The sequence below is a fragment of the Fundulus heteroclitus genome, chromosome 7, assembly GCF_011125445.2.
Source record: "Fundulus heteroclitus isolate FHET01 chromosome 7, MU-UCD_Fhet_4.1, whole genome shotgun sequence".
Lineage (NCBI taxonomy): Eukaryota > Metazoa > Chordata > Actinopteri > Cyprinodontiformes > Fundulidae > Fundulus > Fundulus heteroclitus.
In genome coordinates, this window is record NC_046367.1 from 28669714 (window position 1) to 28684286 (window position 14573).

The 14573-nt window shown below is 39.1% G+C and overlaps 2 protein-coding genes across 4 annotated transcripts; both read right to left on the bottom strand.

Moving 5' to 3' along the window:
* Nucleotides 1-4012: 4012 nt before the first annotated feature.
* upp2 (uridine phosphorylase 2) lies at nt 4013-7123 on the bottom strand. 2 transcript variants are annotated; one of them, XM_012874058.3, is made up of 7 exons: nt 5795-7123; nt 5577-5691; nt 5322-5480; nt 5097-5211; nt 4785-4994; nt 4530-4676; nt 4013-4386 (listed from the first exon to the last, which is right to left on the bottom strand). In XM_012874058.3, the coding sequence occupies exons 1-7, from the start codon at nt 5845-5847 to the stop codon at nt 4244-4246; spliced, it is 942 nt and encodes a 313-aa protein (XP_012729512.2). In that variant the 5' UTR covers nt 5848-7123; the 3' UTR covers nt 4013-4243. The 2 variants fall into 2 exon arrangements, with proteins under 2 accessions (XP_012729512.2, XP_012729513.2); XM_012874059.2 differs by having other exon boundaries at nt 5577-5705; nt 5795-7121.
* A 914-nt stretch (nt 7124-8037) lies between these two features.
* LOC105934186 (uncharacterized protein C7orf57 homolog) lies at nt 8038-12264 on the bottom strand. 2 transcript variants are annotated; one of them, XM_021322336.2, is made up of 8 exons: nt 12088-12264; nt 11834-11880; nt 11490-11654; nt 11307-11403; nt 11016-11121; nt 10444-10520; nt 8689-8781; nt 8038-8374 (listed from the first exon to the last, which is right to left on the bottom strand). In XM_021322336.2, exons 1-7 carry the CDS (start codon nt 12159-12161, stop codon nt 8697-8699), a joined length of 651 nt encoding a protein of 216 aa, XP_021178011.2. In that variant the 5' UTR covers nt 12162-12264; the 3' UTR covers nt 8038-8374; nt 8689-8696. The 2 variants fall into 2 exon arrangements, with proteins under 2 accessions (XP_021178011.2, XP_012729524.2); XM_012874070.3 differs by having other exon boundaries at nt 11016-11124; nt 12088-12250.
* Nucleotides 12265-14573: the final 2309 nt, after the last annotated feature.

A 14573-nucleotide genomic window follows, 5' to 3' on the forward strand; every position in this document is an offset into this window, starting at 1 on the left:
ACAACCAACCTCCCAAGGACACCATGTCAATCAATAGACTGCAGAGGCTGCTAGATCTGCCGCTTTTTTACCACTGAGCTGTATAATACACTGGAGTGCTGATTTTGCCGAAAAACTGAAGTCACTGGCCGCCATCTTGCTACTCCCTACTCTCACAGAATCCCATAGGATTTGGTTGCAACAACAAGCAGTTTTCTGGCTGAGTGAAAACGTTTCACAGGTAATTCTACAGTCAGTGGATGTACTAACACTATCAACTACTAGGAAATTAGATGCTGAAATATTTTACATGTTATTCATATTAAATATATATAAGTATGTGTATATGTATATATGTATATATATGTATACACATATGTAAATATATGTTTTTGTATATTGTTATTTATATATTTATAAATGTTAAACATATATATTTAAATGAATAAAATGCAAAATATTTCAGCACATGACTTTCTCAGTACTTGATATTTTTAGAACATAATATAAAACTATATGGCATTTGACATTTTAAAAGTTTTAAGCCCCCCCTGAACATTAGAAAATCCTCGTTATTCGATGCTGTAGCGCACATATTCCCTAGTTACTGGGGGGAAATAGGGAGTACCAATATGGCGGCCGGTGGCTTCAAAGCGACTTGTTCAAACAGACGGTGATTAGCACTCCAATGTATAATATAGCTCAGTGTTTTTTACCCACTTTACCCACTTTACCCCAACATACCTTTATTAGTAACGTGTAGTGGAAAACGCTGTAAATGTGTAATTTATTTACTATGTTCTGTTTGAATATGTGTCTCCCAGATTGCGTCGGATCCGAGAATTCGAGCTGAGCTGGCCTTTCGAGAGGCGGGAGTGCACCAGAACCAGTATGCCAAGGAGGTTCTGTCCCAAATCAAGCCTCCTAAACCGCCAAGACGAGACACAAAATCCACACTTAAATTCTGACCGAAGCCTTGTTTGGCTCATCTGTTTATTTTATTTTTCGTCAAACATGTTTCTTTTTTCTTTCTCATTTTAAAGGGGACATATACATAATCCACGTTTTAGCTCCTAAATACATTTTGTTGTGTACTTGGACTCTAGGGGTGCAGAAAAGTTTAATGTAGAATTTCCAGCTTGCTGCTTAGATATCTTTATATTCTGTTTTCAAGCCGTTCAGCAAAAGCTGTTTCTGGAAATGTCCCCGATTCCAGTGTATCTCATGGTAGAGTAAAAAGGTTTAGCGCAACAAGAGGTACCCGGTCCTGCCGCTGTCCCGATGTTGTAGAAGAGCTAAACCAAACGCGCCTTCCACGCACAGATCGGGCAAAACAAACCAGCTCCCTGACAGAGATTCTGCAGCGTCGTCATAATCTCCCTCCCTCCAGTTCAGCAAAGTCAGAGACCGTCCCTGGTTTTCATTAGAGAAATCGTCACCTTACTTCAGGTGGGATCACGTAAAAATCTCCCCAATCCACTCTGGTCTTATTTCTTTCTACTGAGTCCTTCCTCTTCTTCTCATAAACATAAACGCGGTTCGCTTCTTGCGACTCTGAGCCCTGTTCAAAGTATACGGTGAGAGCAGCGGAGCTACAATGAACGGCTAACATCGAAGCTAACCGCTAAGCTAACAGGATACATAAACATACATAGAAATGTGCATGCGCTGTCAGGAAGTGGAAACTAACAAGGAACGTGCACACACAATGGCGTTACGTGAGCGTGTCAGAATGATGGCATGTGGAACAACCAGTAGATAAGGCGGCACCTCCTGTAACTCAGTGAGAGCAGGAACAAAAATTCTGACAAATCTGTCCGACCTTCTGTGATTGGTTAGAGTTTTTACAGGGCTGCAGTTCTCACAGATATTGTTTTTTTTAACCTCCCTTTTCTGAATACATAATGCATTGACTACTTTCAGGATGGAAGGACAATTCTACCCAGTATAATACAAAGTGTTTCTGAACAGATTACCAACTATAGGCGTAAAGAGACCACAGCAAAATGAGATGCTCTCAGACGCACCTCAGAACAGGGGCACAAAGAGGGGCTGTGGGGCAACAATAACGAGGAACTGAGACCCATCCTTAAGGAAGGATTTAAAAGCACACGTCCCTTCTAGTGAATTTAAACCACTCTGATCAGACGTCAATTAGGGACATACCATGTTTTTATACCTAATCTTGAACTAAATCCTATAGACATTTCCCTATAAATATGTTTAAAAGTCTGGTCAAACTTTACATCAGGGTAAGTTACTATTTAAATATCATAAAATGTCATCAGCCTTAACTAAATCACTGTTGACTGAATATGAATTGTGTTGGAGGGCGACAGATATTTTGTAAACATTGTTAATCTCTTCAGAAACTCACATCTTGCTCCTGCTGATGATTGTGTTCATACTGAGTGGTTGGCTGACCCTATTAAGTTTGTTCCTAACATTCTTCAATCGATGGTGAGTTTTCTAAACTTACAGGAAATTATCTTCTGCTTCATAGACTTGTACTTTCTTTGAACATCACAAGTTTGAGCGACAAGAGTTTCAGCTGCTCTCTACACCAACTGCCTTTGCACTGGTCCCCATCACAGAAGGCAGACAAGAAGTGAATCTCATAGTAAATGGGAAACAATAGATTGTGAGGGAAAACCATTAGACCCATTATTTTGATTATTACATCAACAAAATTCAGATTGTTTTTTTCCAGAGCGTCATCTCCTTTGCCATCATCTGTTGGGGCAGCAGCATCAGAGCCAGGGACCTAAAAAGGCTCAACAACCACAGCCTGATAAAGAAGGCTGGTTCTGTTCTGGGGACGGCTGTGGAACGTCTGGAGATGATAATGCAAAGAAGGATTTTGAATAAAATCAAGAAAATTATGAAAAATCTATGGAAAACAGAAGTCGCTACATTGGATCTTTCCTGCCCACAGCCCTCGCCATCTATAATAACTCCTTGACAAAATGGGTTACATCAACATTTAATTTCCCTTTGGGATAAATAAAGTATTTTTTAATTGAATTTGAAATAATGTGCATGGCTGATAATTGTTTTGCAAGCTGTGCATGGGGAAATTGTCAATGCAAATTGCGCCTGTATGGCTCACTCTGGGTGATGTAAAATCACAAGCAGAACACCAAAAACAGCAATTTGAAGTTACTGACCATTTAAAAATTCCCTGACCCCAGTATGATGCTAAGGATATGGATGGGACATTGCTGATGTAAACATAATTAAACAACAGTTGATGCACTTCCAAAGTCCCCTTTATACTCTTAAGAAAAGCATAAACTCTTGAATAGTTTACTTTTAATTATATGAGTAATAAACATCATGCAGCGACTCTGCATCGCAGCAGTCTACATCCAACAAAGCAATTGCTGTTATTTATTGCTTTACGTTGATGAAGTATCATTTGGATCAATATACATGTACATTTGATGTTTGTCTTGAAAACATTCAATACTGGAATGTATTCTTTGAGCTGATGTTGCTTTATTACAAGAGAAATAAAAGTATGAAGAAAAGCTTTTTAAAACTAGAGACCGCTAATGTCTAATTTGCATTAAAGTCTTTTTTTCATTTTTTTTTATGAAGTTGTTATTTCTGTTCGAGTCATTCAGATAATAAATAAAAACAAACCGATTCTATAAAAATACACTGCAAAAAGGGAACTTAAAATAAGTAAAGTTTTCTTGAAATTAATGTATTTTTCCTTGATTTCAGCAGGTAAATAACGCTATTTGCCAATGGAATAAGATTTTTGCACTTAAGATAGGAACAATTCACCGGCATCATCTTATTTCAAGAGCAAAATTCCTAATTATCTTATTATAGGGGCAAAAATACTAATTCCATTGGCAAATAGACTTATTTAGCTGCTCAAATCAAGGAAAAATACACCAATTTCAAGAACATTTTACTTGCTTTTAGTTCCCTTTTTGCAGTGTAAGGTTTTGGAGTCTGGTCTATGTCTTAGGTGGTATATCATATAAGGGTTTGCATTTACATAAAATGAGCACACAGAACACATATTGTACAGATTTGTATTATGTCACATATATACCAGTGCACTTAATATGAAAAGATACAATACATACTTAAATATTTGTAAAAGCAATATTATTTAAACTTCATGAATGAAATCATAAAAACCTTATTGTCTAATTCAACGATTAACATTATGTATATACAGTATATATCCACACGGTGGTCAAAGCTATATACAGTTTGTTGGAGGGGGGAGTGTGGGTGGGGGCTTTCAGGGAATAAGTCCCAAGCGTTTCTTGATGAAGTGGGACACCAGGACTTGAGGTCTCTGCTGGTACTCCACCAGAACATCGTGTGAAGAGGTGACCTGGTCGCCCTCGAAGCGGTTCAGCAACGCAACGCACACCACGGCCGCTGCAGAGAAAAAGGAAATGACCAGTGATGGCGCAGCATGTGATAGTGTTCTTAAAATATCAAATTAGAGTAATTGCCAGATGTGTTCACAGCTCTTGCAACGGGATCATTCTAGTGTTCAACAGTTTGTCATAAATAGGCACCTTTCACCCCACAGGCTCGGCACATGGCGGCGAAGACGGCGGACTCCATCTCGATGTTCCTCACTCCGGCCTCGTAGGCCTTTCTCAGATACTCCAGTTTCTCCTCATGAGAAAAAGAGCAAAGAGCTCCATCAAGTCTGCCTTGACCTACGGAGACAGATGCGGTACTTTTCAGTACCCGAGTCCAACTGAACTCACCAGTGAATTATGCTCATTTAAACATAAATCTCAAGATATTTTTTTTCCCGTGTGTACCTTCGTAGAAGTCATCGGTGCACATGGTGTTTCCGATAACAGTCGGGAAGGTTTGCAACTCGCCGGAGCATTTCAGAAGCTCGTTGGCAACCCCTTCGTCCAGCTCAGTGCTCCGAGTGACAACTTTACCCAGAACCACTTGCTCAAACTGGGGGCGGAAAGCGTAGTCCACTGCTTTATCGGTGACCACCACCGTGCCTGGAGCCAGACCTGCAGATGATACAACTGCTTCACAAGAGCTTTCAAGTCGCATCTACCTGTAATTTTTCTTAAACTCTTATGTCTACAGGAGCAGAATAAATCTGGCCTCACCGACTCCACCAGACGTCCCCAAGCGAAACAAGACGACGTCGCAGCACTGGGCGTGATAGAGCAGTTTGATGAGCTCGTGCAGCATGATGGAGATGGAAGGGACGCCCATGCCGTGCTACAACATAAAGAAATTATGACATTAACCTCAACAGGGTGTAAAAGTTGTGTTTGGGAAATAAATCCCCTTTTAGAAATCTGTTGATCTCCGTGAAACCGGATCCGTACACTTATAGAGAGCACCGGTCCCACTTTGTACATGCAGTAGCGATCGGTCCCCTCGCAGATGTCTTTGACGTCTTCCGGGAGTCCAGGCAGATTCAGCTGGCGGTGCATGAACTGGGCGAAAGCCTTCATTCGATTCGCACTGCCACCAACACACACAAACTAGGGGAAACGGAGAGAAAGCCATTTAAAAAAAACACGTGTTTAGTTTCATAAATGTTATGTTTTTGTTTTTTTTTCTGCAAGACTTTTACAAACCTTAGTGTCTCCAAACATCTCTGGTAGATTGTGGGTCTTTGTGCTCAAGCTGAAGTGGTACAGAATGTCCTCCTCCATGGTGTCCAAATTGGGATTTTTAACTTGAACCTGTTGTCTAACAGTATTTTACTGCACATTATAACAAAACCAAGATCAAATCCAATGTTCACATAAGACGATAAAGTCAAGAACATGACACAAATATACAAACCACTCACTTGATGTCGTCCTTGGGTTCATTCTCCACAGAGTGCACAAGAATCGGTGCCATGACTGTAGGTGACGCTTTGAAATAGTTCCGAATGTTTAAAAAAAAAAAAAAGTTGCTGTGAAAGCGGCCAGCAGCGCTTGGTGCAGCGGTATTTTTCAGTAAAAGTCAGACCCGGCGGTGGAGTTGATATAGAGGTCACCCCTGACCTAGCCACGGATTGGCTCTGCAAAGAGGAGTAGGAGCTGTAGCCCTTCTGCTGAATCCACCGGTTACAAAGCAACAGAGCAAGCGCAGTCATGTGGAAAAACTTAACCAAAGAAAAACAGCAACAGGAACCGCTGGTATAATAAAAACCCTGTCGCTGCGTAATGTCCCAGCTTCAGCCAATCCGAATTCAGAAAACACGACGCACTCTGACATAACCCAGCGTGGAGGTGAACTCTGGCCCTGACTTGCAGCAGCCTGACATCAAATCAGCGACACACAGCAGATATAGAGGGCCTGATCTTCCAAAGGCTGGCGTGTGTTTAAAAACTAATTAGCGCGTACAAAGCTGATCTTCATACCTTGTGCAAAGCGATTTTACGTGTGTAAAATGAGCGGAAACAGCAGGTGAAAACATTTCCCCTTGTGTGTCTTCATGAACATTATGAGCAGTCCATCCTCAGGGAGACAGAATTTTGTCCGACTCCTCTCACCTGCTTCACTCTGGGTTGTGCTGCTAAACCCTTATGTGATTATGACAGATACATTTGTCATTAAAACTTGTTAATGAGCGCATTGGTTTGGGATGGGAAGATTAATAGAGGAAGGACAGGAACATGTGGGTAGGTAGATCCGTGGTCTCTCATGATCTACAGCAGTAAACGGGGAGGGCAGTGGTGCATGGAATCATTTTAATTTTACACATTGATTTGCCCTGTTTTAATATTACCTTTTTGTTGGACTGACACTTGCTACTGAATATTTATTAGCTTATTGAGACTTATTTTATCAGTGACTGAGATGTGGTATGATGCAGCTGATTCTTGTATCTAAGGCTCATTTCTCCCAAGCGAGGCTAATACAGATACTTTGACTTTGATGTGCAGATTATACGCTGATGACCAAACCGCTCGAATTTATGGGAGGATATGCAATTGTAAGTTCTTACCACCCACAAAGCGAGTCATCAGGGTTGAAACCGCTTGCCTCTACGCAGTCCAGCGCTCCCTATTTGAAATCTTTGAAGATCTGGCCCATAATGTGCAACCAGCACCCGAACAGTTTATTCAAGAGGACGAATAAACGGTAGATAATTAAGCTTTCACATAATCAGAAAATTAATGTTTATAACCTCACTCAACGATTTTTTTTCCCCCAAGCGTGGTTAAAGCATGACTGAAACTCATCGTTGTAGACATACATTAGTGTGAAACCTTTCCTGCTTCAGCTCAGACAGAATGGCCAAAATTATTTACTTTTGCTAAATGCCAGATTGAGAAAGGCAGCCGCCTCCCACTGCCTCGCTGAGGGTTAGCCGAGATGTAGAGAAGAGTCCTGTGCTCTGGTTCAGACATACAAACGACGTCTAGACGTATGAAGGCCCCACATTCATTTGTTCAAATAAACACAAGCGTAAACACCATGATAATGTCCACCCATAATACAGCGTGTCTTTTTTTCAGGAAGGAGAAAAAAAGGTTGCTGCGACCCAGAGAAAAAGTGTATCAGTGTGAAACATTTGTCTCAACCTCTGAACAAAAACAAGAGACCGGCTGAAGCAAAAGCCTGCCGTTATCCACAGTGAAACAGGTCCTGAACTGATAGGAGCTGAAAGGCCACTCAGCAAGGAAGAAGCCACATTAAAGTTTGCAAAAATAAACCCGATCAAAATACCTTAATGTTTGGAGACATGTCCCGTATTCTGATGAAGCTAATTGAATTGATTGACGAGTTTGATACATGTGGAGAAAAGGGGAGAAGCTCAAAAACTGAGATAAGTCCCAACCCTTAAGTACGGCGGTGGCAGCATCATGTCATCTGTGACTTTCTACATGCTCCTGTCCCATTTATCCCTTATTCCACTCCCTGCTGAACATTTCTAACATTTATTAAATATTGCTCATAGCACTAAACAAAGAAGGAAACGAGACTCGTGGAATATTGTCTTGTTCACAGAAAACCGCAAGTCGGTAAAAGTATTTTGAAGAACTGAGCAATGAAAAAGCTGATGTTAAAAGCAAAGGGGGAAAAAAAAAGAATCTTAACTCATTTTAAATTTAAAATTTATTTTAGTATTGTTTCACTCATTTTCACATAAACTGCAACAAGCCCCCAGAACATTCCAAACTAAAGCCCCTCTTTACTTAACATGTAAAGAGACGTATGAAGGCATCGATCGTCACATGAGGCGTCACTTAAAGGCAAAATAAAAAATACTATAGAGCCTGCAATTATCAACTCACTCTCACTGTTTTAAAGATGTCGGAACTTAGTAAAAGGCTTAGCAGGACAAAGTTTAGAAATGAACGTCAGAAGGAGATGGCAACTGTTCCTCTTGGAGAGTATGCCTCCCATTGTCTGCCCAATCTGGCAGTCTTCCAGTCTGTTGACATGAAAATGGAAAAAGAGCAAGAGTCATTTCATTAATCGTTGCCACATAAGTCACTATTATATCTACATAATACTGTCAACGTGCATCATAAACTCTTAATGGCTCAAACGTTAAAAGTTTTAAACAGTCCATTTATCATTTCCTAGTGCTTATTCATAAAGTAGTCTCATAAAATCAATACACTGCTTAACAGCTCGCCGTCGTTTTGCTTTATCGTGATAGAAGTCAATTCTGAAAGCCCGATATAAAGGAATATTGAAATGCTCTAGAGCAACAAAAGAGATTGTAGCTGCTGCGCAACTTACTTGACAAATCACTGTTTCGGTTTGCTGTCGTCCGCATAGCCAAAACTCAACAGCTTGGTCATGTCAACAGGTGCTGGTTTCTTGTCAAATACTCTGAAAAAGCAGCGAAAACATTAAGACTATAGATCAGCCAGCGAACCATTATTATTGTTTTAAGGAGATTTTCAAAGAACTGTAGACTTTTTGTCCTTTTTTTTTTTTTTTTGTCCACAAATACAGGCACGTGCGTACTTGATTAACCCAGAGGGAGTACAGGTAACATGGGTTAAACATTAACTATGCAGTTTACTGTGGACTAAGCGGACACTCTAAAATAATAAACTCTGGCTACTGATTACAGAGGTTTTCTATCAACAGAGCGCACACAGAAACGCCCAGTCATTAACACTATAGGCGACTTTAGCATTTTGTTTCTGGTTTTCTTTTAGGGCCATTTAGTAATGTGTAGATTTTTGCTCAGGTTTCATTTTTTAGGTATTTAAGAAGCTTCTTGTGTAATGCTGGACACGCCGCTCTGATCAGCTGTGAGCCAGAACAAACAAATGGACCCCAGAACGCTCTAGAAGCCGTTGCCCTGTGTGCTGCTGTGTTTGACCCGAGCGTGCAACGTGCCTACTCGCTTTTCTGCATGGTCATCACAACATGTGGATTAGCAGGATTTATACGTTGGACTTGTTACGGCAACTGCTGTAAGATTACACCAATGCAAAACTCAAACCACAAGAGGTCTTTAAAAGCAACCTGTGAGATCAATAAAACAAGACAGAATAGGATCAGTTTTGTTGGTCAGAGGCCCGTTTCGTATGGTGTTTTAACTAGTTTTTTCCCCCCACATTTTGTCACCTTACACCCACAAACTTCCATTTATTTTGTTAAGACTAAAGACAAACATAGACCAGATTTTTATCTGAAAAAAAATAAATAAATGTAATATACAAACTGAAAACCTTCCACCGCTCTCCTTCTACTTGACAAATATACACTTTGTGTCCGTCCACTGCATAAAATACTGATAAAATACATACTGAATTAAATGAAAATACAAAATGCTGAAATAAATACTGAATTAAGCAATTAAAATGTTACCAGTGCTCAAGAAGTTCTAGGTTTGTGAATTCACAAAGCACTGGACATTAAAACACCTAGTTTGAAATCCACTACAGTTATCTAAATGTCTCCAAACATCAAGGTTGAAGTGTAAATATGAAACATATAACAGTATAACATTCAGTAGGAGTCACCAACATGGTGCCTGTGGGCACCAAGTATGTCTCGAGGGCCACATGTGGTGCCCACGAGCCTGTTTTTTAAAAAAAAATAAAAAAAATTTACCACCAAACATTACTTTATTCCATTGCTCTTTGTTTAATCACACTTGCATATATTTAAAAATGACAATATCTATAACAAAGCATGAAAAGTGTATTTATTTTATATAAATTTATGGTGACTTCTAGTTCAAAGGTCACTAAAAGGTAGGTCTTTGTATGCCACAACACCAATAAAGTAGCTCTGTTTCAGAAAGGTTGGTGATCCCTGCTATACAGTAAACATGTTGGTATATTACTCTCAAGTACGGATTCCTAATGTGTTGCAGCAACAGAATTGCTTCTTGCTTTTGACCCCAAAAATGACTGAAGCTCAATTACTAATCAACTAAAAGACAGCGTGGCTGGTTTTAAGGGTGGTTTATGTGCTGCTTGAGCAGACTTTAACGAAGAACAATAGCACCATCTTGTGACCACAGTGACTTACGTTCTCTTATACTTGCCGCCCTCATATTGACTGGAGGTCTGCACCTCCTCCATCTGGTTGTAATTAGCGTCTGGGTTCTAAAAACAGCACAAAGTCAGAGAATATTTGGTTTGGCAACCGGGTAGTGTACGTTTATGCTGAATCTAAATGCCTGCACTGCAAAAACAGATCTATAATTAAGTCAAATGTTCTTAAAATTTGTGTTTTTGTCCTTGATTTGAGCAGGTAAATAATATAATCTGCTAATAGAATGAGTATTTTGACCCCTAAAATAAGATAATTAGACATCCTGCACTTGAAATAAGATGATGGAGATGAGTTGTTCCTATTTTAAGTGCAAAAAAATCTTATTCCATTGGCAGATCATCTTATTTACCTGCTCAAATCAAGGACAAGGAGAAAATTTTACTTATTTTTAGTGCCGTTTTTGCAGTGTGAGAAACTCGCTGGGCCAAAAAATAAATTAAAAAAATGGCCATGTTGCATCATGAACAATACTACAACTTAGTTTTACAGCAGAATAAACAAGTTCAATGAGTAGAACTTATCCCGGGTGAATCAGTACTACACACCTTGTCTTTTCCATTGCCGTTGCCACGATCTCTCTCCCATGTTGACATGTTGTCGGTCCCAAAGGGAGCGTCTAGGGGTAGGTAGGCTCCAGAGTTATTTTTCTGGCTGCTGTAAATTAGCCCCACAAAACAAACAGTTATAGGACAAAATAAACAAACAAAACATAGATAACTTAAATGCACCTTAGAGAAGCTGTGTGTTTTTTTTTTTAAAGTCGTTCCTCCACATCCTACTTTTTCTAATAACACAGAAGCAGAAAAAAAAGGCAGGATATGAGATTATTAAAACACCTGGGTATGGTGGGGTCTCCTGACTGCGTGCAGAACCAGTCTGCAGGTTTGTATGCATTTGTTTTAAAAACATTTCTTTCCTCATGCCACAAAAGCTCTGTTGGGTAAAAATCAACTGTTTATTGACGGCATTGACAGGCCAGCAGAACACATGTCTGTAATAAGGAGAAACAGGATGCTTACCCTTATGTCCTCCTTGCTTTGCCAGTTTCACGTAGTCAGAGTCGCCATCCAGCACCGCGGCTCTTCTCCCACGGAGCTTCTCCTCGTGTGGGGGGCTGATGGTTGGGGACAGTCCAGGGATCTGGGAGATATGCCCATCCTGTGTCTTGTACCCTGTCCTGACCCCTGTTTGAATGCGCAAACACAGAAATAAAAGGCGCGCATTCCACATAGTTACATCGTACCTTTCTTTGTATAAAACGATCTCCGTCATGACGTGGAGCCACAGCCCCCGGATTCAGTACTTTTCCTGTCTAACATAAATAAGCAGTTTAAAGTGTCGAGGAATAAATCATTGTACTTGCCAGATTTTCCTGGTTGATCATCGTTATTCGCGAGACCCAATGAGGTTCTGGGAAAAGAATACAAACGAAACCGCCAACATTAGCATTGTAGCCCTAAAACCTAGCATAAACCGTTTACGGTTGGTCGAGGCAACTCCCCTTTAGCTAGCTAAAGTTGGCTTAGTCCGAGCCTCGTTTCTCACCACAAAACAACGCGTAAAGTGTTAGCGGAGTCCTAAAAAGTTCATATTGGAGCTCAGATGCGAGTTACTTACTCTGAATTCATCGTGCAATCGGACAAAAAGCTGTTGATCCCGCTCTGTTTGGAAGTCAGTGAACTCGTCTCCATAGAAACCGGTTTCCCTGACTGCCGCTGCTCAGCAATGGAGGCTGCTGAGAACTGTTCACCCTGAACCGAATCTTTTTGTTTCTCCTGAGAACTGTTCACCCTGAACCGAATCTTTTTTCTCTGGGACAGACACCGCGGTTGCCGTTCAGTTCATCCGAGAGCAGCTGGGATATGAAACCAAAACGCCGACACGTTTCCTCTGCACAAAGATAAGTTATAAAATAAAATGTTCCTTTGAAGTGGAAAACATTTTTGTCCTCAAATATTGATTTTTCCTTCATTGCAGGGTCAGGAGGGTAGACAAAATAAACACGTTACAAAAAGTTGTTTATTTAGTTAAAAAAACAAAAAAGAAGAATGACTACAATTCATAGTATATATTTTAAAATATGATCATTTAAATTGGATACTACTGCTACTACTACGCATAATAATAATAATAATAATAATAATAATAATAATAATAATAATAATAATAATTATTATTATTATTATTATTATTATTATTATTATTATTATTATCTTTTTTGTTTTATTTTTCTCTTAGTTTCTTTTTCTATTTTTCATTGTTATGCTATTTGTAACTGTGTTTTTACTTTATTATTTCTTAACTGTAATATATTATTTAATTTAGTTTATTTTGTATTTCAGTTGTATTTTTATTATTCTTTGTAGTAACAAGCTTTTATGTATACTTAACCTCCCATTTATTTATATTGTGTTTGTAACAACAGCATATCATATACCAATTTTGAGGAGGAACCAAACAGGTAGGATGCAGGCAGGATTATATTGCTTTTTAAAAAAGAAATTTGCACAGAAAAGAAGCTGGAGGCACCAGGGTAGAAAATACTTGGGGCACCCAGTGAGACGACAAAAACTAAAGCAAGGTAATAAATACTGGGAAGAGTTATTACTGGTTCAACAAACTGATGTGTGCTGAACTAAATAAAAGAAAAGCTGCAGTAAGTATGAATTGAGGTACTGAGGAAGAATGTCTACCAACCAGGGAAACTTAAATCAGCGAACTAAAGAAGAACTTGAACATGGGTGAAAGAATGCAAAGCCAATCCATAGGCTATGTAAATAAAATAAAAAAACACGGGGAACCATGCCATTGAGAAGGAAATGACTAATCAGAAAAGTAAAACACAAGAATGTACTAAAACACAGAATGAACCAAAAAATGGGAAAATTTACAAAACTCAAACAGAAGACCTAAACTATATACATGTTCCTAAACTGCAACGTAAATTGTTCTTTTGTTCCATTGAGTTTACAGAATGACATATAAGTGACACAAACGTAGTAGGATCAACGCTCCTTTCAGTGACTCAAGCATTGTTTTGAACTAAAATGATAATACAAGTCTTTCTAATCAATTTAAGAAATATACACTTGTTATACAAATGTTTAAATCCTCCCTGACTCAAATCAACTCTATGATCAGTTTTGTGGCCCTTGGTGTTCCTCCTACACCATGCAGCCCTCTTTCCTTGAATACATGAACATGACCAGAGCAGCTAGAGTCCTTTTAAGGCCGGGCTGTCAAGTTGCTCAGCGAGCGTAGCTCAGGGTTGGGAAGAGTTTCCTTTAGTTTCAATATAAAATCTTGGTTTTGTTATGACTTGCTTTAAGATAGAAAAGGGAATATTACATTATAAAATTACTTTTGTACTCTTCATTCTAATTGTATATTGTCTAATGACAGCCTTGGACCAGTTCTAGAAATGGATCTAAATTCTTTATGGCAAAACACATAAATGGTTCACAGCAGCATTCTTTTGACCCTTGATAAGGCTGGATGGTTTATTGGGTTTTGGGTTGAACCTGATAGATTGGACAATATACCACAGTTTTTTTTTTTAATAGAGCACTCAAAAACCTGACTTCTCTGCAGACAACAGCAAAAATAAGTATAAATATGCACTAAAAATGCATTTACTGAATGGTTACCATGTATTATTTACTATTCTTTTTATATACATGTTTTACATAAGTGTTCTTTAAGTGAGGACAAATACAATACAAATTTGCATGCGTAAAAGATCTAAAAACCTTAATATTGATGTGTTTACAAAGTTAATTTAGTTGCTTCTAAGAAACCCTTGGGGGAGGACACCAAAACGGTTTCCAGCCCATGGGCTCACATGCCTCCTAAATCTGGCCATGGTTACATCCACCTTCAGTACAGAAAGCAAAATTTGGTTCAACTACAAGCTTTGCATGTAAAAAAAAGTACATACTTTCAAAATCATGACATATACATTGTTTTCTTCTGAGTTATGTGACTCACTGTGTGAAATATTGTTAAATTGTGCTATTATTTGGTTTAAAAAGTTAGAATCTCAGCACCTTTTTGTTTATTGAGCTAAAGGTCCTATCAGACCTTAAAGGGGTGCATGTTATGCT